We start from the raw sequence: 23,467 nt of genomic DNA, 5'->3' as shown, positions 1-23,467 counted from the left end.
CAAAAAGATATGAACAGTCATAAAACCATTGTTTTTGTTGGAGCAGAGACATGGGTTTTGACAAAGAAGGATGAGGATCTATTAAATATTTGGGAGTGAAAGGTTTTGAGAAAGATATTTGGACCTGTATATGTTAATGATGAATGGCGAATACGATCAAATCAAGAGCTGCGTGATCTGTACCAGAAATGTAAAATTGTGACCGAGATCAAACTGAGTTGGCTGGGACATGTTGAGAGGATGAGTGACTCAAGAATTAAAAAAGGTCTTCAGGAACAACCCAGGAGGGAGAAGGCTGAGAGGACGTCCGAGAAAGCGTTGGCTGGAGGATGTGGAGGACGACATTAGGAAGCTGGGTGTCAGGGGATGGAGACGTAAGGCTGCCGATAGAGAAGAATGGAGAGGTTTTTTGAAGGAGGTCAAGGCTCTGAATGAGCTGTAGCGCCAAGAAGTAAGTAAGTAAGTAAAAGCTCTATTCTACCAGGAATAACATGACATGCACCTGTTTTCTATTCTTTGTTCAAATATCGCTGAGATCATCTTTATAGTTTATTCAATTAATATACAATATTTAAAACTTTTTTATTACATACTAATGATCTATATACATATGAAATTCCTCATGCAAAGTATAAAAAATATAAAACCAATATAAAACTTATTTTGATTCCAGTATGCCATGTAATCATTTATTTGAATATTTTGTTAAGTTTCCGCATAATATGATGTTAGTAATATGCATTGAAAAATGTATTGAGTAAAATTATCTCAACTGTAATCTACAAGTAGGAAATTCAGAAAAATATAATCTGTTTTCAAGCCATGTGAATTTCTAAAGGCACTTGAATAAACAACGGAGCGTTCTTCCTCTAACAATTACCAAGTTTTTGATATATTTAAAATATCACTGATCTAGTACAAAAATAAGTCATCTCGAATCCGTGAGTTACTATGATAAAATAGTATTGGAAGAGTCCTATGCAACTACGAGAAGTAATGTGTTATATATAATCAGTAATGCAATCAGATAGATTAGTTTGGTTGTTTAGTATATTCACTGATATTAGCAAAAACAGATTCATTGTTGAAACTAACAGCTACATAGAATGTCAAATTCTGCAGGTATCTATACATTTAGATAATCAATTCACTCTTGAAAATAAACAATCCTATCTATCAATAAGAATAATATTGTATAATTAATAGCTAAATACATAGAAATCAAAAGGTTCTGAAAATCGCAAAGTATGCTATTATCATCAGTACAAACGCAGTAAAAGGATTAACAGCAGATATGCATAGAATTCTATAAAACATTTTTGCTACATTCAAAAGTAACTATAGTTAAGCTTTGAATTAATAAAATGTGATTAGGTAGATATTCAAGGTGATGAATTGTTTCTTTTTTATTTTATAGGGGATTTAAATAAATCTTCTTGTTAGTTCAGTAACTTTTCAGTTTATAATAACATTTAGACGAAGGTAGGTATATTGGCTGAGCTACAAAAATTAATTAAACTAAATTTACTATTTAGTTCTATGATATAAAAAATTCGAATAGTTTACCTATTACTACCCTATCTATCAGAACTAGTTTTATGGATTTTTTTCTATGGATCATAAGCTGATGAATCAGAAAAAATATTTCATTATTTACTAACATAATAGTTAAATATTGATTTTTTAAATTTAGTTTTAATACTACAGTTGTTCTGATTGAAGAGATGTGGACTCATGATACAGGAAGAGGCTACATAACATTTATGGAATGAATGCATTGTCTACTGACTAAAAAACTACATGAACTATCACTCTTATCGAATATAAATACCTACATCATATTCATTGTAAATATACTCGTTGAAATTAAAAGTAGCTAGAAGAATTTGAGCAAGCCTGATTCAAACATAATACGAGTATTATCATCATTGATGATTATCATGACTTCATGAAGAATAACCTCATTTTCAAACAACAATATCTAGACTTAGATAAAATCTTCTCACAGAAAATAATTGAATTGCTTATCTCGTTAATCTATATTTTTCTGTGAAAACTGGCAATTCCACAAGTAATGAAATTGAACTAAAGTATACAGAGTGAGTCATAAGTATGGAAAACCTTCATAAATTGGAGAATGTTGTAGATATATACTATAACTTTCAGGATAAGTTATTGGTCAAATACCCTACCTTTTGACATACAACTGAATTTCAACCCCTCATAAGGGGTGACTTAGGGGTTGTAACTCGAATATTTTAAATGTAAACACCCATTGTGTGGTACATCATTTTAAAGGCCTTTTTAAAACAAGAAATATAACATCAATTAAAATGTTCTATGATACTTGTATCCAAAATGGCGGCTGATTGAAGTTTTAGTTTTTAAGTAATGATGGGTTGTAACTCAAATATTCTAAAAGTTAACACCCATTGTGTGGTACATCATTTTAAAGGCCTTTCCAAAACAAGAAAGATGACATCAATAAAAATGTTCTATGATACTTTTATCCAAAATGGTGGCTGATTGAAGTTTTAGTTTTTAATGAAATAATTGATAAATTTCAATCAGCCGCCATTTTCGATAAAAGTATCATAGAACATTTTTATTGATTTCATCTTTGTCGCTTTGAAAAGGCCTTTGAAATTATGTGTAAAAAAATGGGTGTTTACATTCAAAATATTTGAGTTACAACCCCTCATTTCTTTAAAAACGAAAACTTCAATCAGCAGCCATTTTGGATGCAAGTATCATAGAACATTTTAAATGATGTTATGTTTCTTGTTTTAAAAAGGCCTTTAAAATGATGTACCACACAATGGGTGGTTACATTTGAAATATTCGAGTTACAACCCCTAAGTCACCCCCTTATGAGGGGTTGAAATTCAGTTGTATGTCAAAAGGTAGGGTATTCGAGCAATAACTTATCCTAAAAGTTAAAGTATATATCTACAACATTCTCTAATTTATTGAAGGGTTCCCATACTTATGACTCACTCTGTATATGAATAGAAAGTTGGAACTTTGCCAATGTCAATAGAAAAGTCTTAGTCTAGTCACCTCATTTCACCTTAAATTGAAGACTTAACAGAAAGGACTATGTTCTTGTCATTCTCATTGTAATGATTCTCTTATTATTATGAACCCTTTACAAAAATAAACTGTTGGCATTTCTAGAATTCTGGTAACAGTAAGTTCTATTAGAACTTGTTATTTCAATAAAAAAGTAAGCTCTAAGTTGTCTAGAAAGTTCATCATTTTGTGAATTTAGAATGGAAGAATAACATCAAAAGCAGAAATAATTTGTAGTTAATTGAAAAAAGACTATTCATAAAGTTTATCACAAAACGAACTTAGCACCACAAAAATCATTGGTTCATGTTTCACTGCTTTATATTTTGGCAATAAGGTAATTATTATTCTCCAAAATAATAATATAGCCTAGTAAATATTAAAGTCATATGTATTTTGTAAAATAATATGAATGTAATACTCATAATATCAATTATAGAAGTAAATGCAATATTTTATGGAGAATAATCAGATTTTGTTTAAAAGTTATTTTCATAATTGTACTGGTCGAAATAATTATAAAACATAATTTGGCAATTGAATTTGGTATCATCTCACAATAATTTGTTAAAATGCGTTTTTATAGTAGGCTATACACAAGTTGATTCATAATTATTATCTTTGACATCAATAATCATTGGGGTTAGGAGAGGTATATTTTATATGTATGACAAAACGGTAATTATTGACTATGATTGCTGCCATTTTCAAGGAATTTGCTGTATTAACAGTTTGATCAAAGCCCATAAACTAACGTTATGAAGAGTTTCTGTTTCAGCTATGCTCTATTTATTGCTGGAAGAGCAATATGTCTAATAATAGCAAATGTTAATTAGTTAATATGAAAAAATGGCCATAGAAATTCAAATTTACTCACATATTCACTAACAAATCTTGAAATATGATCAAAATCTATAAGAAGTTGAAAATTGCCAAACTTACTTCTCCCGACCCTGATAAATTATTATGACTTGTACCCAGAATCTATCAGCTAAATTTTGTAGGATTGATAAAATTTAGGTTATAAAAAGTTCATTCTATAATTGACCGAGCGAAGTGATTCAAGTCGACGGTTTGGCATTTCTCTTAATGTTTGAATGTTTAAATGTTAATATGTTGCGCATTTACGTCGAAACGCGGTAATAGATTTTCTTGAAATTTGACAGGTATATTCCTTTTTAATTGCGCGTCGACGTATATACATGGTTTTTTGGAAATTTTGCATTTCAAGGATAATATAAAAGGAAAAAGGAGCCTCCTTCATACGCCAATATTTGAGTAAAAACAGACTATAGAATTATTCATCATAAATCAGCTGACAAGTGATTACACAGATGTGTGGAGAAGCCAGTCTATTTCCATAAGGTCTATAGTTTCATCAGGTACTTGTGGATGAGAATACTGCGTGAGGTCTACTGTTCACAGAACTACTAGTAATTATTATTTAATGTAACGGGCAGTATAAAGTTGATATTGAGCTTTGTACAGACTTTAACGTCATGGACAGGCAGGCGTATTTCACTTTTCATCAGCTAATGTTACTGTTATTATATCTGTACCTTATTGTTTCTGTGTAAATACAGGTATTATCAGCTGATGAAAAGTGAAATACGCCTGTCCATGACGCTCAAGTATGTACAAAGCTTTGTGTATATAAATGTTGATATTTACATAATTATTATATGTCGATTAAATAAAAACTAGAAATTGCTAGTTCCAAGTACTTTTCAAGCAAATGCTTGGATTAGATTCGAATGGAAAATCTTATTTGTATAGCTAGAACGAAGAGCTTATAGCTATAACTAGGTGCTAGTCACTAGATTCTAAGTTTTATTCAATCGACCCAATGTTTCAATTTAAGCTTTTAATTGGAAGATAGGAGGATTTTATGGGGAGATAGGAAGTTATAGTTCATTAACTGATTATTTACAGTATAATATGCTTCAAATCCACCAAGTATTTTCTACAGTAGGATAGTATCGGGCAGTAGGTAGAAATAGTTTGCCACGTGATTATTTACATTAGGTAAATCGAATCTGCCTAGTGGAGAATTGTATAGGGCAGTTGAAGGTGATCACGTGAATATGTTTCAAATGTGCCAAGTGTTTTTGGAGGAAGACAGGAGGATTGTATGCTATCTGGTGATGAGCCAGGGATGATCGAGGACGTCCTCAGCGGAGACGCGACAGTCCTGGCTGGCCTGCAGCATGTGTGTGATGAGGTCCTTGGCCGAGTCGGAGACGTCGTCCCAGTAAGGACTGGGGAAGCCGTACTGACCGCTCAGGATGTCGTCGAACAACTCCTCCTGGTCGTTGTTGGCGCTGACGAACGGCGGAAAGCCACACAGCAGGATGTACAGGATCACTCCAGCTGCCCACACGTCAATCTTCAACAATCCAACCACAGTTACACTCTTATAATATTGTTCAAAGTACGAATCTTCTCAGACTTTAGATCAACTAGATAAATTTGTTATAAAATATCGGGGGACCGAGCTTTGCTCTGGAGTGTAAAAACATAGAAAATTTGTAACGAAAGATTAAATTTATAGTTTATATTTATTTATCTATTTTCTCAGTCGTACAATTAGTTTTACAGTTATATGAGGAGGCACAAGAGGCTTATGCCCAAAACTGTCCCTTTTCAAATTTATACTACAGTCCAAATCAAAATCTAGGTTAAGCTACTATCACTCATCAAAATAACAATTTATTCACACTTCAAAAAATAAACACATCATCAATTACAAATATATATACTATGAATTCGATTTAGAATGATATACTATGTTTGCTACAATATTTGTTAATATACTATGAACTATTCTACACTAACAGCATCTAGTTACTATTTTGGACTTTCTGAAGTAATCATGTTTTCTAAAAAAAAGAGAAATAAACAAAAATAAGTTTCTTTTGCTGAATTTTTCTCTTCGTGAAATCAGCTGGATGATCCCACACACATGCACTCGTTCACTCACTTCCACGGTATCGACAGACGACAAAATTTCCAGCTTTTTTCCAATGACATATTTTATCCTTTTAATGTCCTTCAGCGAGTTATCCCAGGGTTGAGACCTAGTGCAATCGAATCTTTTTATCATAAACCTACTTTTTCCAAATTTCGTGAGAATCGTTACAGCCGTTTTCGAGATCCGGTCACATACATATATATATATATATATATATATTATATATATATATATATATATATATATATTATATATATATATATATATAAACATAAAAATCTATACAAACAAAAATTGTTCGTTTAATAGTATAGGATAATGAAGGAGAATGACTCCAAAGTTATTCAGCGTTGAATTAAGTGAAATAAAAAACCTTATTGACACTTCAAAATGAATAAATACAAAAAAATAATTTGAAAAAATGCATCATAACACCTGCAAGAATCATGTGCGCATGTGGGAGACGCTTACATTACAAAAATAAAATCATTATTTACTGGCAAGCAAATTATTTACTAATTATTGGGTAAATAACTTGGAAAAAAGAATGATAAGGCCCGGTTACACAAACGTCTGTTCAATTTTAACTGTGATTAAATGAAAGTTAAATGCCACGAAAACCAATCAGAGAAGCGAAGACGTCGATAATTAGCACTTGATCATGAATGAAATTCAACTTGCTTCTTTGCAATCGAGCCTTGATATATTTTATAAGTAAAGTAAATTCGTAAGGCTTTTGTTGGTGGGGAGTCCCCTGGCGGGAAGGTTCCACCTCACCTGAATATATAATTTAAGCCGTTAATGGGCCTTACGACTGTCATATTTCAGCCGGGACCGACAATATCAACCTATCCATCCGATAACACGAGAGTGATCTGGTTAAAAAACTTTTGGTAATAATAGGGTTTGAACCCGGGATCTGTATGTTGCTAGGCAAGCATTGTGTCCATTAGAGCACGGATCACTGCTGTTCGATAAGTTAGCTGGTCTATCACTCTTCTACCCGCCATTTTGCAACTACCACTCTTTGCCGCCACAAGCGCCTCTTTAGACATCACCAGCCTACATTTTCCTTGGCCGCCTTCCTTCTCACTTACACTTCCTCATCCTTCTGTATATTGTGTATCCTCTCCTCTCCTCCTCATCGTCACCACATGCCCCAGCCACCTTAGCTGTCCTTCCTTTATCTTAATAGTAATTGGATTACAGTTAACCCAACATCTACTTTATATAAGTTAAACAACCAAATTAAAAATATTTTTCCCCGAACAAAATACTCCTTCAACTCTTCATTTTCATCTAATTTATATTTTGGGAATGTAGATGCACTTACTTTCAAGCCGTAGCCAACTTCGGTCAATATTTCCGGAGCGACATAAGTTGGGGTGCCGCAAACAGTGAAGAGTGGTCCAGTCACACGCTGTGCCAGTCCGAAATCACCAACTTTCAATAATTTCACAGTATTGCCTTCCATTTCAACCTGCAATTTCAAAAATAGATTATCGTTTAGAAATGAGAGAAATTCAATTGCTATTCTGACACTGATCAACTTTTAGAGTCAGAGGCACTTAGTTTTGTGATTATATTTTTTGAAATCAACTTTTTATAATGCGATGAGAAAAATAGTTCATTTTGCCAGTGGAAGAAGTGGCAAATTCAAGTACTTGAAGAAAGCACGTGAAGTAACTGGAATTTGAAAAAATCACAATTTAGTCATATATCATAGAAAAACTGCAAAAGTTTGTACCGTGAGTGATAATAATGCTCATTTCGTGGACTTCAAACTACAGTAAAATAATTCCAAAAATTGAGAACTATAAGTTTGGCCAAAGCCTTGACATTAATTATTATTGAGATAGACATATATAGGCGTATATCATAGGGGTTTTATCTATGTAAGAATATTCATAACACTTTTTCACCCTTGCCTATATGAATAGAAGAACTGTACGTGATAGGTATGACGGCTAGATGACAAGTAAGGTTCCTGGAAGTAGCTCTACAACAACAAAAATTCATTTTTCCTACAGTTACCTTGAAAAGTGACCATTCCTGCACTGATGGCAGAACGCCAAGAATCACTTTTCCGCTCTAGTGCACAAAGTATTACTTTGCGTACTCTTAATACTTTGCGTATTATCTTGCAGCCATCCCAATCAGCTGTTGACATTGTTGGCATGTATTTTGAATGCGAATTTGTTCTATCTATATTTTTCTGATTTCCAAATAAATAAAAATGAGAACTCATTAAATTATACATTTGGAATATTATTAATCATTCATTATTTCAAATAATATTTTTTTCATTCATAGATTGATTGGTTGGAAAATTATTTATAAATTAAGATTTACTGAAAATTATTCAAATTTTCAAATTAATTGGATTAATTAAATTTTGATTTGAATAAATTATCGATTATTAATTTTCAATTGGATTATCAAGTTTAAAATAAATTAAAGTTGTTATTAATAACAAAATTATTCAGACAAACATTTGATGGATTTCAGCAATCATTTTACCCATAATCAACCACTTCTCTCAATGGTAACTGTAGGAAAAATTTTATGTGAAATACGTGCGCAAAGTTCCTCTGCTGCACTCAAGAAACCATTCCGTAAACGTTTCTTTCGGTGCAGCAAACTGTCACTTTGTGCATTAGTTGCACAAATAACTATTTTAGGGATAGAACAACAGATCACTTGTTTTTTTCATAATATCACAAAAAAAAGACTCACCAACAAATTTTCTGGTTTGATGTCTCTGTGCACAATGTTCTGCTCATGCAAGTAGGTCAATGCTGATGCCAGGTTGTGAGTCATCACCTGAGCATCACTTTCTGCGAACTTCACTGCTTTCGAAATGGCATCGAATAGATCTCCTCCCTGAAATATATAATTTATTACTACTTTTAGTTCTCTCCTACGTTGATTGGACAAGACGGAATCATAATTACATTAGAAACTAACTTCATTTGAATATTTATATTTAAAAAAATACTCAATAACGCCATCTCTTACCACTGTGGTCTGACTATAAAATCAAACTATGCTCTGATCAAAAACCACTGTTACATTCATCACAAAAATATAAAATGACATATTCCATGATAGGTATCAAGTTTGATGTAGTGTACTTTTCAACACCACTCTTCGTAACGACACAGTGACCTTGGGGTTTGACACTGCTAGTCTACCTTATTTACTATGTCATTCACTCCACAGTTCAATAATCAACCCTTGTAATAAGTTACATTGAAGTGAAAATTTACCAATAAACTTTGTAAATTGTAGAATGAAAATCAAAATTGAGAGAAACAACTATAACATGAAGTTTTTAAAACACAATATTTAAGTCTCAGTAAGGTTTTTATTTTCCATGAGATTGTTACCTTGACGAGTTCCATGACTAGATACAACTCTTTGGCAGTATCATGCTCTGCGATGAGACGTATGATGTTAGGATGCTCCACACTTCGCAGAATTGAAACTTCGTTCTCAATCATGTGTTCTTTCCCAGCGCACTTGGATTTGTCAATTATTTTTAAAGCATAGTCTATGTTTTTAGTCCTGAAACAAACAATTATATGCATATCAACCATCAAGGACTGAATTTGTTATTCCAAATGAATTTTATTAGAAATGTTCTACACTTTATTACACATACTCATGTTATTTGTATATTTAGTAGTCAACGACATACTGTACCTCCGAAAAAATCAACTTCTAATGTAATAAACTTGATTTCTACTTATGGTCTACGAGCATGAGCATAGTAGAAATTTTTTTATGAACTAAAGGAGTGAACAATCACATCTTCTTGTACGATTGGCAGATAATATTCTATTGTTGATTGAAATCGATGTACGTTATTAGTGCACAACAGAAAGAATTTACCATTCTTATAAAAAATAATATACAAATCAGTCTACAGGAACAAGTTTCTATGAATAATATGTAGAAATGCTTACTTGTCACAGCACCGTCTCACAACTGCAAAGTTGCCATCCCCTATCACAAATCCCACAGAATACTTGCTAAGCACTTTATTTGGTATACTCAGATTATTTGAGTCTTGTCTTTTTGAAACTTTGAAAGCTTTCGTTTTATTTGGTAGTTTTGGTACACCACGACCTGAAAAAAATATCATCAAGTCATATTCCATTCAAAATCAAATTGTCATTCTCATTTCCTACAAGATCATTGATTAGGATACCCCTATGAAGCAGGATTTTCAAACTCCACAGCACAGAAGTGGTCTGGTATGTGGGAATCTCAGGAGGTGAAAAATAAAGAGCTTGTGTCTGATCCAGGCAACAGAGTCCCTGGCTTTGGGTTGCCCCGACAGCAGTGGGTTCGCCTAAACAGGTTCAGAACTGGCCAGGGAAGATGCTATAACGGCATGCATGTTTGGGGATTTGCAGAGTCCCCCAATTGCGAGTGTGGAGAAACTCAAACCATGGACCACATTGTCTCGTCATGTCCATTGTATCATTTTCCTGGAGGGTTGCCTAGATTGCACCTGGCGGATGAGGAGGCTGTGCTCTGGCTGAGGGAGCTGAACGGCATTTGATGTTAATCCGAAGAAAACTGATTGATAGTTGTTAGTTTCATGTATATTAATTAATATTTTATATTATTACAAATCCAAATTGGTAGGCTCTATTTTTTTACACTTGACTTTTGTTGCCCTAACCACTGCGACACCATACGATTATATATTGATTATTATAATAGTCATATTTATCTTTCAAAATAATTTAATAACAGAACATACGCAAAATGTCTGTACGAGAAAGTTCCTGAATAGTAGTGCGCCAAATATACCTGCTTGCATTTTGTATTATTAGAAATAATTTTTACATGAGTGATGAAAAATTTGATAATTCAATAAATGTTGGGTATAATAAAATATTATTTTTTAAGATTTATTATAAATATTTATTATTAAGAGGACGCCTTAAAGAAGTTTATGCTGGACAGAGTTTCTCAGAAATATAATTTGAAGATATCAACTAAGAAAACAAAATCAATGGCTTTCAAAGGTAAATATCCATCCAGAACCAAGATAGAATTGAATGGGAAGATAATAGAACAGGTGAAAAATTTCAATTATCTTGGCAATGATGTAACCTATGATACAGATAAAGATATTCAAAACAAAGTTCCAACGAATATGTGGCAATATTCATAGAAACCTCAAAAATAAAACAAGGCAGGATACTAGAATCAAATTCTTCAATACCATCGCTGTACCAACGCTGCTTTACGGAAGTGAGAATTGGATCCACACACGTAGAGTAGACAGCAAGATTCAAGCTGCAGAAATGAGGTTTCTAAGAAGTGTGTTTGGCTGCACTAGAGCAGATAGAATCAGAAATGAGGAGATAAGAAGAGCTTTATCTGTTACACCTTTACATGGAAAAATCATTCAAAACAGGATGAATTGGTGCAGTCATTTGAATAGAATGCCTCCTGGACGAATACCTTTGGAGGCTAAATGCTATAAACCTACTGGGAAAAGAGACGTGGGAAGACCGAGGAAAAGATGGGTGCCGGAACAGGTTCTTTAACAAACCTAATCCTTGAAGTGAAGAAGAAGAATAAAATATCAGTGAAGTACTATAACATTTATTGATAATATTTACAATTTAATGATGTTATTTTTTGAGGGGGTATAAATTAATGATGGGTGGTGCATATGATGAAAAGGGGAAAATGAAAAGAATGTTAGTAAAGCTACTCACCAAGTTCATCCAAACAGTGGGTGCCCGACTTCAACTCTCCTCCAGTTCTTCTGAGGCCTCTTCTTTGGGCTTGGATTGATCTAAGTTCTAAAAAATCAAGATAACATTAATCCTTAATATTATTATATGTGTTATTAATTCATATATTAAAAGCAGCACCATTTTTTGCACTAAAAATAAAAGTTTAATGACAAGAAGAGAAGAATTGAATAATTTGCAATATGATTTTTTTAATGTAACTATTTCTTTCTAGATTGCAAGATTAGATTCTAGACAACAATTCTATAAAGTATGAATCAGATATATTAACTTAGTTTTCAGATTAAATGCAGTTTCATAATGAATCCACAATTCACTGCTAAACTCCAGTATAAATTATATGACAATTTACAGTATTCTTGACCCAAGATAATGTTCAAAGTGCATACAAATTGATCAATATTGTAATAACTTACCTTCAAAGTCAAATTCAAAATCAAACTGATTCGATCGTTCAGAACCATATACAAAGAAGAGATCTTCACTAGTGAAAAAGTCTTGTAAATTGATCACCTAAAAATATAAAAAGCATTGAAAAAATGAGCTGCAAAGTTATCATCGAGATATAGAAATAACTACAATTGAATAGTGATCTTTCAAAAATTACCTGATACTAAATTTGAAATAAACATTATACTGAACCAGTTGGATAGGTTTATATTCTTTTCTTATGTGTGTGATACTATGAAGTCAAATCCATCACTTCTACACACCCACATAAATTACGAGTACTCGGATTACACCACTGGGCAAATTATTTACTATCAACTACATTTACACTAGTATAAAAGTGTAGTGGTCTGCTATATTAAAGAATAACAATTTTTTCAACATTAAGGCGTCAGAGACAAGTAATAAGAAGCTTTTAAGAATAAGGTAGCGTATTCTGTTGGTATGTTAGCGGAGAAGTTTCACTCCAAATTGTGAAAAAACCATACAAGTTTCAATACAATTGAGCATTTAGGTTTCTTAGGCAAACTTTCCAAGTATTTTGAACAGCAACAAAACGATATCATGTCATAATTTTCAACATGGGAACCTCTATGTCATCAAAAGTGTTGTCAGTTCAAGTTACTGTGACCCTGTTGTTACTGTGATCCTAGTTAAGGGCCCTGTTCAAAGACCATTTCAATGTCTTTACTCCACTTCACTAAGCAAATTTCCAGCTACGGAAGGTTTCAGAGGAAGTTGGTACTCGTCAAAAATGATTTCATATTTATAGAGGTTATTTTACTTTTAGATATTTCAAGCCAATAATAACACATAAAAACTAGCGCTAAATAATAATCTATTTCGAAATGGAACTTAGAATAGTTGATGTCTGCTTCACGATGATTTTAATTTTTGAGTCAGCCAATTATTAGCCTACTTACTACTTAATTATTACTTATCTCATTTCACTTAGCAGAAAAATATATTTAAATTGACTGTAAGTGAACATTGAAAATACAAACTCTATAATATTAAGAACTACCGCACAATACTCAAGTTTGTTATCAAGTATGCTTAACTCAGGGTGAAACAATGGTGGAGCTGCGAAGGAAGGTAACTGAGAGTATTGAAAACAATGCATGTTTGTGAATGGCTCTGTTTCCTTCCACCTTCTACTCTGCCTTTGTTGTTCCACTGAATTATTCTGACATGTTTAACATTTCAACTCTCAGATAGGCCTACCTTCTCCGCTCAAATATGTTTTGACACTGGGAATACTTTTTTATTTGTTCTAATGAAACTTTCATGAATAACTCTTCCAAAAATCGTCTCTAAATACGTCCCTTGTGTAAGATAATTATAATTACTTACCTGTTTACCCGTGGAGGTGAAGACTTTTCTCACAGCACCTGTATCCAACTTGACAGCCTCAGTAATAGTAGAAAGAGCGTGATCAAACGAAGGAGCATTTCTTTTATTTAGTAGAAGTCTCATCACCTTCCGAGGCCGCGTGCCATTTCTAACAACAATTATTATTTTGGGCCGTACAACAGTGGTTGGTGTGGGAGAGCGCACACTAATGCATGGACTATTGCTGCCACTCAGTCTAGTCAACGACCTAGCAGGTTTCACCTTAGCTGAGTTTATGTTATTTCCATTAACAAAATAGTCTACGCGCTTGAAAGAGTCTCCCATGCCAGAGCACACGTAATGCTTGCCATCTTCTAAATCGTCGATGTGAGCTACCTTTCGGCCGTCCATTGTGAACAGAGTTCGAACTCCACTGGGAAGGTTTACATTGTTAGAAAGAGCTCTAGTGAGATCAGTTAAAAGACTATCAAAAGATCGATACCGTTCTGGGGTTACAGCCATTGTAACGCCTTTACAATATTTGTCGCCGTTGCAAAGAAATTTTATTCTCTTCGCCTTGCGCGTTTTCTGTGGCGAGTTTTGATGCACGCCAAGGTCTGAAGCATTTCTGTGCACCTCAACTGAGTCGGTCGATGAAAAACTTCCTTGCAGTTTGTTGATTGAGCCTCTTTGTAAACGATTGTCACCATCGATTGATAGTGACATATCTGAAACAACATTTGAGTGATAGTGGTTGGCACAAACTTGTTTGACCGTGGTTGAAAGCCTTAAGAAATCGTAACAAATACACGACAAAGTGTCGAAGATTTAAAAATTGAATTAAATTCATAGATTTAAGAAAGGATTAAATGCGCCAAGGAAGTTCTACTTAGGTTACATAGCTATTGGTAGAAAAGTGAGATTTATTGTAGCAAGACTATAAATAAGGTAATAAAAAAAATTTCATCATCCTAAAATCTAGTGCATGATAGGACTAATTTTATTTCTTAGGTAAATTTAAAAAGCCACAAAAAGGTTAGCATAGGTCCGGTAAACCTTTTCAAAAAGAATAATTAGAACTATTCAACTTCATAACCTAAATATTATTATAAATAAGCTTTAAATTGACTGTCAAAGCAGGAAGCAGTTATTAATTAGCCTATAACAATGCTGTTCACGATTAATAATATTATTATGGGGTACCTAACATAATTCTATACAATTGATTCAAATAAGTGACTCTTTTAAGCAACAAGAAATCAATATTATATACTGATTAATAAGAAAAAAAGGGAAAGTTACTTTACTATATTATAGCAGATATACGGAAAAGCTTTTTCATCAAATTATTCACAGAACAGTAATCATTGGGTACCTACTTTCTCGGAGTGAGATAAGACAGACCACTGACATCACCAAGACATGATGTTATTGTAGAAAAACTAGACTGAATCAAGTATAGCCTACTTACTTTCAATCATGTATCCAATTTTGAAATTTATGTCTCTTTACAATTTAATTTAGATCATCTTAAAAAGTTCATTAGAAATTGCACAATCAAATGCTTTTAATATTATTACTAACCTGAAAATTTATGGCTTCGTATTTGTGTACTGTAGACAAAGTTACAGCCGGCCATCATTCACAAAAGACAAGAATCACATTAATTTTTTTTGTTTGATTCTATTTTTTTTTTGTGATATTTATTTTGAATTTGTGATTGAATTAAAAGATGAATTGTTTTAGAAAACTCATTAGTGGTTTATGTTTTGAAGCAAATAGAATTTAAGAATTGCTTGAGTTGAAAGTAGACAAACTGATAGTTGATCGAATAGTTTAATAATATACTAGGGCATTTCCTACCAATTTTTTAAAGTGGAAATTCAATTCAATTTTCATTCAATCCATGACCAGTCTTCTCACTGGATCAACGAGCTAAAATAATAATAGTAAACCACTAGCAGGTAACCCGTGCTTCGCAAGGGTCTATTTTAAAACGACCCAATGAAATCCAGAAGAATTGAAAATAGGCCTATAAGAATCCTCGGTTGATTTAGGGGCGATTGCTGAGATCGGGATTATCTCTTGCGCTCGGCTAAAAACCGGTTTTTGAGCCACAGATCAAAAATCGGTTTGCTGAGATCGGGATTAACCACGCTCGAGCGCAAAAGTTAGCCGACCGGCAATTATCGCAGGGAAAAACCGGTGGTCTAAAAATCGGTTTGCTGAGATCCAGTCTAGGCTAAAAATTAATCTCGGTGGATTGCTGAGTTCAAGCGTAGATCAACTCGAGTTTAAAAGATAATCTCGGTGGATTGCTGAGATCGGGATCAGGCTAAAATGAGATAATCTCAGGAGCAAAAATGATGATTTTAGACTCCAACTTAGACCTGCTAGGAGGCAGGTTTAAGTTCGGGATTAAGCTATTAACTCGCTATTCTTTTGATTTTATTGAAAACCAATGTCAAATTGGGGTTCATCTTTGAATTCTGAATAATTTCATTACTCATAAGTCATATTCAAAATGTTTTTCCACTAATGTTTAAAATATTATAACATAAGAAAGTGGAAATGAAAACACCTTCAAACAACAAGGAAATTCTTTACCTCGCACGAAAGAGGGATCCGGGGGGCCTCCCCCGGAAAATTCAAGAAAAATACCCTCAATTTGGTGTGATTTCAAGCAATTTCCACTTGAAAAACTACATCCTAATAATGAAATTTCTTTATGTTCAGTGGGCTGATCATTATTTAATTTTTCATAGAAAATATCATAGGCCTATGTTATTTCAGTTCATATAACAAATAGAATGGAAATATAATTTCATTAGTCATTCAATTGTTTCAAAAAATAGTTTCAAAGCTATAGTCTACAAACCTATGATTTTCATGATTTTACTAAAGTGCAAAAAAATATATTTACTGTGGGGGGGGGGGATATATCCATGTTCCCAGATATTACTGGAGAATTGTATATTCTCCTTTCCCCGGTGGAAACTACTCTTTAATTATAACATAACTAGGACATTTTGTGGGTACCATACTAAAAAAAGGTGCTGGAGCATTGATAAGGGACTACGTTCCAATCACATGAACTGTTTTACATACATGATCTTTTCATATTCATGCATGAAACTGAATGAACAATTATCATACATGTTTAATTGAACTTTCAATTTTTAAAGATTGTAAGAACAAAACTGACTTACTCCAAAAAGATCTTTCTGAAGTATTCGCTATACGCAGTTCCATAGAGTAAAGATACTGTTTGAAAGTTACTGTACCTATTTATTTGTCTCTGGCAGTACGCACTAGCCCATTCACTGAGTAGCCCATAATTTTATTATCATTCTGATATTCTCTCAACACTCATATTATATATTTTTTTGTTTAAACAATGTCTGAAAATATATAAATTGGAAGTCAATTCTTTTGACTCAATTTCTATCAGTGGTCGATTACCTTCTACGAATCTAGGCTACGATAGTATCGATGCTATCTACCCGTATAATTGATTTGAACATAATATGGAACTGCGCCTACATCAGTAATGAAGGAGAACTGTATTAAACACGTTGTAATTGTACGAAAGTGTGAGATGATATCTATGTGGGGTTGATTGTTGCTAATTGGAGGCAGCTGCGTTTGCTTTCATCATCACGGGATGCAGAAATAGTGTGCATTGCATAATTGAACTATTAAGTTGAGTCCAGATGGTGATGAGCGACCCTTTGTTTGCGTGATCCTTTCTGTGGAATTGATTTTGTGAGTGGATGAAGTAAATAATGGATTATCTAGAATATTTGGATTATTATGAACCAATACATCAAGTCGGCGAGTACGGTATCAGAATTTAAAACTGAAGAGAAGTGCTGATTGCTCTCAGATTTTTTGCTGATGGTAGTCTACATAGAGACTGGCGATTTATCTGAGTACTGCAGCATCATGTCGCATTATACATAGTTTTGCAGCAATAGCTATTATTTGTTTAGTAATGGAAAAATATTAAATTAAATTCCTAGCTGGACAATACGCTAGAAAAAAACTACATTTTCGAAATAAATGAAAATGAATTCCAAATGAACACCAAAAAGGTGAGGATTTGTTCATGTGTTCACTGTAACAACATTCGAAAGAGTTCAGAAGATTATAAAATCACAGATGATCATTATAACGACGGTCAAGAGAGGATCGAGACTGAAATAGAGAGAGAATGGGAGTAAGTGGGGGAAAGAGAGAGAGAGAATGAGATTGATTGATTTTTTCTTCAATATGCCCTAATAAAGGCATATTATGCTTGAGAGAGAGAGAGGGAGATTGATTGATTGATTGATTGATTATATGCCTATATTAGGGCGGAATTAGGACTCCTGGTCCTCTCTGCCACACAACCCTTTACAAAAGAAGACAAATTTACATAAGAACAGAAAAAATAGATTACATATCATGTATTAAGATTACATAAGATTAATATAAGTAAATAAAACTCTTAATCAAAATACAGTTTAAAAGAGAATTTTTAACTTTATTTATTTATACAATTAGAAACAATATTTCAAATTCCACTAGATAAATCCTAAAGGAAAACCTCTTAGAGAGAGAGAGAGAGATAGAGAGAGAGTGAGAGAGAGAGAGAGAGTGAGGGAGGGAGGGGAAGAAGAAAAAACAAAAAGAAACGAATGATGGGGAGAGTGAGTGAGTGTGAGTGAGTGTGAGTGAGAGAGTGTAAAAGCAAGACGCAAAGACAGCATGTGAGAGCCAAAGTAGCATTCGAGATGGCTGTTGCCAACATTGCGACAATAATTCCCCGTGGATTCCTCCAGTTGCGCCTCGGTCTGGCTAAACTTGAGCGTTGGTCTGGCTAAACCTGGGGATCAAAGTTGCTCTCGACCAAGAGATGACCGATGGCTAAACTCGATCTCAGCAAACCGATTTTTTAGCCGAGACCAAAGTTGCGCTAGACCAACGTTGCGCTGGGGTTAGCCAGACCCGATCTCAGCAATCGTCCCTAAGAATTTATGAGCAGCATTTCAAGTAAATCAGTCCCAGTAGTTCAGACGTGATGATGCGTCAAACATAATTTTCCTATACCACTTTACACCTGTATACGTGTATAATCCAGTTCTTTCCTTTATTATAGTATAGAAGATGATAGATGGATGGATGGTCATTGTTATTTTACTAAAAGATAAAATAAGTTGAATAGTTTCCCTTTCAGAGGGAGTTTTGACAACCCACAAAACTCATTTTTCATTTGAAGATGTAACGAGAAGGTGCATATGACCTTATTTTTTTGCTCAGCTTGCCAAAATACCCCTCATTCCAATATTAAAATTTTCGACTGACTGTACAGTGAGTCAGTCATTCTATCAGGGCTCGAATAATTTTGAAATTTTAATTAAATAAAAATGGAAGAATATAATTTCTTTATGTAAATAACAACACCTTTATTCAAAGACATATTAACTGCATGCGTTTTCATATTGCCGATACAGCATTGATGAAACTGTAGTCGTTTATTTAGCACTTTGTCTCAAAAAGCTGTTCTAGCAGAAAAATTAATAATGCATGCCACATGTAGGCCTAAACATTGCATCAGGAAAACGAAGTTTCAATACTATGGGCCAGTTGCACGTACGTCTGTTAAATATGGAAATTAATGTCGATTAACATATCAGCATTAGTTTTACTGATTCATTTCTGTTCCACAAAGATCGGTTAGTTTTTAATTCCTATTAAGTTTTCCGGTTAACTAACCAAGATTTTATCGGTTTCACAATCCGGCAACACTGTAATTTATCCGACAGTGATGTTATTAAAATTATTATTCTAAACAAATGGCAAAAAAGTGAGGTTATGTTATTGAAGCGGTGACTATTCATTATGCATGCGCCATAAAAATGTTCTGTCAACAGTGTCGTCAAAGAAGATCGAAAACTAACCTAAAAAATTAGAATCTAATTTTTAATGCTAATATCAGCTAAATAGTTTGTTTGTATGTTTGTTTGTTCTCTGTAGACTTGAAAACTTCTTGACATAACGGCATGAAACTTTGGGAATATGTTGTGTGAATATTGGGGATGGTTTCTGAACAGAAATTTTAATAGGGGGGGCTAATAATAATTATTTATTAATCCATTTCACAGACATATGGTTACAATTCGCCGTGCAGTTCACTCCACAATATTTTGGCTATCCATCATAAATGGAAAACATGATTCAAGATCGAAAACTAACCTCAAAAATTAGAATCTAATTTTTAATGCTAATATCAGCTAAATAGTTTGTTTGTATGTTTGTTTGTTCTCTGTAGACTTGAAAACTTCTTGACATAACGGCATGAAACTTTGGGAATATGTTGTGTGAATATTGGGGATGGTTTCTGAACAGAAATTTTAATAGGGGGGCCTAATAATAATTATTTATTAATCCATTTCACAGACATATGATTACAATTCGCCGTGCAGTTCACTCCACAATATTTTGGCTATCCATCATAAATGGAAAACATGCGAAGTATCGGCAATTTTTTATTTGATTAAATTCATGTTTTGAAGAATTCATTGTTACGATTGATAAATTGATAGGAGCTTATAAATATTTTCTAATTCAAATGAAATAACTTCTGAAAAAAATAATGATTGGATAAATACCAATATTGAATTATTGTTGACCAAAAACTCAGTACATCGACAATTCATTCAACTAACTCTTTATTGATAAAATTATAATCATTTTCTCAATTGATAATCAATTTCATCAACTAACTGGAAAAAGTTCTTCAATTTCCATGAATTTATTAATAGAATTATATAAATCTAAAGTGTAGGTCATATCTAAATTCACAAAGAGTTCGATTCTTGTTGGCAAGATAGATGTTATTCAATGCAGAAATCATTGTTATTTTACTAAAAGATAGGATAAAATGAATAGTTCTCTTTCAGGGGGAGTTTTGACAACCCACAAAACTCATTTTTCATTTGAAGAAATAATATCAAAAAGGTGCATAGGACCTTACGTTTTTGTTCAGCTTGCCAAAATACCCCTCATTTCAATATTAAAATTTTCCACTGACTGTACAGTGAGTCAATCATTCTATCAAGGCTTGAATAATTTTGAAATTTTAATTGAATAAAAATGATAGAGAATAATTATCATGTAGATATCAACACCTTTATTTAAAGACATATTAACTGCATGCGTTTTCATATTGCCGATACAGCATTGATAAAACTGTTGTAAACGTTTATCTAGCAGTCTCAAAAAACTGTTCTAGCTGAGAAATTAATAATATCTACATGCCACGTGTAGGCTTATACATTGCATCAGGAAAACGAAGTTCAAAACTATGGTTTTCCTAAACATATGTTTTTGAGATAATTTCTTTGATGCAGCTGTTTCACATTCACCATTAAAAATTATACAGAGTTTGTGAAAATAAAAATATTTATTGATTACCAAAACAATACTATTATTATATTAATGATAATAATCAATTATTAAAACAATACTTTTATTATATCAATAATAATAATATTATTAAACATATTTATCAATTATCAGAACAATATTATTGAGGTTGAGTGGAATTAGGTAGGAAGCAATAATAGAACAGATGTTCTTTTTCGAATTTCTATCATATTATTTTGTTATTTCCAATGATTACAACATATATTAGAATATCATATGTCAATAAATAAATAGCCTATTATCTCATTTCCATATGGCACTCACCTTACCATGTTCATAACCTTACTTAATAGGATCCTTTTTCATCCTTTGAAACCCTTAGAGGCAAAATATCTCAAAATCCGTTCTTAGTGCGCGTCTAGCATGTTTGAAGAATATTTGTGCAAAGTTTCAAGTCTGTAGGACAATTAGTTTGAGCTGTAGTGTGATTTTACATCAAAATTTTCGAAAAATGCCCTCTCCTGGACCCCCCTGTGCTCCTGATCGAAATTTTTCTGCATAGATCTAATTTTTTTTCGTAGCTGAACAAGAAAGTTCCTCATGACTTTGCTGTGCAATGAGCGGTTAAAAAGTACAAAATTTTGGGGGGGCCCCAGCTCCATCAGGGGGGCAAATTTCTAAAAATCCTTTCTTAGTGGATGTTTTCAGGCGACCATAAACAATCGTGCAAAATTTCAAGTTCTTAGGCTCAGTAGTTTGGGCTGTGGTGTGATTTCAGTCTGTCGGGGCTTAGCCTTTTATAAGTATATATAAAAGTAGCACAGTTGGTGTGCTTTCAGCGCTCTCAATGTGTTACACGGCGACAGTGAACTCTATACTAACTGGAACAGCCCATCCAATGCTAAGCTACAGCCAAAAGTGTGTGAGGCGGAGTGAGTGAGACAGGCCTACCGTGTGGGATTCCCTTCTCTCTCGTACTCATACATTTAAGCAGGTTGTTGCAGCTCTTGAGTACGATTTTTCATTTTTAAAGTTGAAAAACGGATTTGAATGAGTATTAGGGCTATCAGTATTAGATCACAACCTTTTCTCTTGAATATTGTGATGTATTTGTCGTAAAATATGTAGAATTGAATAAAAATACGACCGAGAAATGGTGATGTATTGTGTTGCTTTTGGATGCAAGAATGGGCATGTTAAAAGGAAATGAAATACCATTTCACAGGTAACTCGAACATTTTTAGTCTATTAATTAATTTGAAGAAACCTTTTTGTTTTTTATATACATTTCCAATACTTTTTTCTATATTGATCAGTTTATTTGACCAAAAATAAAACAACAATTTTGGTTATATATTCCTGGTATACGGTGATAGTTTCTATGCTAATTGAAAATTTAGGCCTACTTTATAGCATCTAAAATAAAGAAACATAGTTGAAGAACAAATTAATCCTTATTCAAAAAAGAATAAATACAAATGATTAATAATTCTGTGTTATCATCATGAGATGACATAATTTATTTTAGGTATCTTACTTTTATTTTGAAAAATATGATATTGCTATCAGCTGAATAAATAAATAATTCGTTTCAAATAAATAATCATTCAATTTACAATATTATAATAATCATTTAGCATATTTTACTGTTTGCTTATCATATGGTCATAATTATAATACAATTAATATAAATGTTTCTTCATAGATTTCTTTGCATCATTTCTGAAACTCCCACACTTACATGATTTGAAATGTTATCAGAATACCTAGTATATTGCTATCATTACATATTCAATAATCCTGTGTTATTGAATCATAATGAATCCACATAATTGATTTTATTTACCTACTTTTATTGTAAAAAATATGAGATTATTATCAGCTGAATTGCTTCTCTTTGCTTCCTTGACCCACAAAATTGATCCATGATTTCCACTGGTCACGATGATTCACGATGATTATGCATCCATAGAGTAGCTTCACCAACAAGTAATTCAGGTAGCGCGACTAGTAGTTGGTAGCCAGTGAGCCCATAGGCTTGTTGTAGATCGTCTAGCCTTTCTAAGAAGCTGGGAGCATCTGATTGGCCATCGAATGACAGTCTCCAGCCTCTTACTTTGTTGCCTTGTGCCCCACATTGGGCGCCAATCCATCACGTACACCCTGAGTAGCTTCAGAGGTGGGTGATTGATACCCAGGTGTTGCTCCTGGATGACTTAGCTCAGTCATAATGTGGGCGGGGAAAGGAGGCAAGCCGAAGTTCCTCTTCTTCCTTCTTTGTGCCTCAGCTGGCATGGACAGCACCTCCTGGTGCTTCTGACAGCATGAAGGTCGCTCTCTTCTCTGATGACACCACTTTGATGTAATTTTGTATTGGCCTTATGGCATCGGTACTGCTCCAGTATAGTAGGAAGAGGAAGGATAGACAGGAGGGATGGCAGCCAACGGG

The 23,467-nt window shown here is 33.4% G+C and overlaps 1 protein-coding gene across 3 annotated transcripts; it reads right to left on the bottom strand.

Annotated features, from left to right (window-relative positions):
* Window positions 1-4,440: 4,440 nt before the first annotated feature.
* Window positions 4,441-15,327, bottom strand: LOC120348756 (serine/threonine-protein kinase GM11705-like). 3 transcript variants are annotated; one of them, XM_039432608.1, is made up of 9 exons: window positions 15,193-15,327; window positions 13,630-14,336; window positions 12,243-12,339; window positions 11,788-11,874; window positions 10,012-10,174; window positions 9,433-9,610; window positions 8,780-8,926; window positions 7,377-7,523; window positions 4,441-5,458 (listed from the first exon to the last, which is right to left on the bottom strand). In XM_039432608.1, the coding sequence occupies exons 1-9, from the start codon at window positions 15,248-15,250 to the stop codon at window positions 5,207-5,209; spliced, it is 1,836 nt and encodes a 611-aa protein (XP_039288542.1). In that variant the 5' UTR covers window positions 15,251-15,327; the 3' UTR covers window positions 4,441-5,206. The 3 variants fall into 3 exon arrangements, with proteins under 3 accessions (XP_039288542.1, XP_039288544.1, XP_039288543.1); XM_039432610.1 differs by having other exon boundaries at window positions 15,080-15,220; XM_039432609.1 differs by lacking the exon at window positions 15,193-15,327 and adding an exon at window positions 14,988-15,186.
* Window positions 15,328-23,467: the final 8,140 nt, after the last annotated feature.

The sequence above is a fragment of the Nilaparvata lugens genome, chromosome 7 (assembly GCF_014356525.2).
Source record: "Nilaparvata lugens isolate BPH chromosome 7, ASM1435652v1, whole genome shotgun sequence".
In the NCBI taxonomy this organism is placed as follows: domain Eukaryota; kingdom Metazoa; phylum Arthropoda; class Insecta; order Hemiptera; family Delphacidae; genus Nilaparvata; species Nilaparvata lugens.
This window is presented reverse-complemented; position numbering and strand designations above follow the sequence as displayed.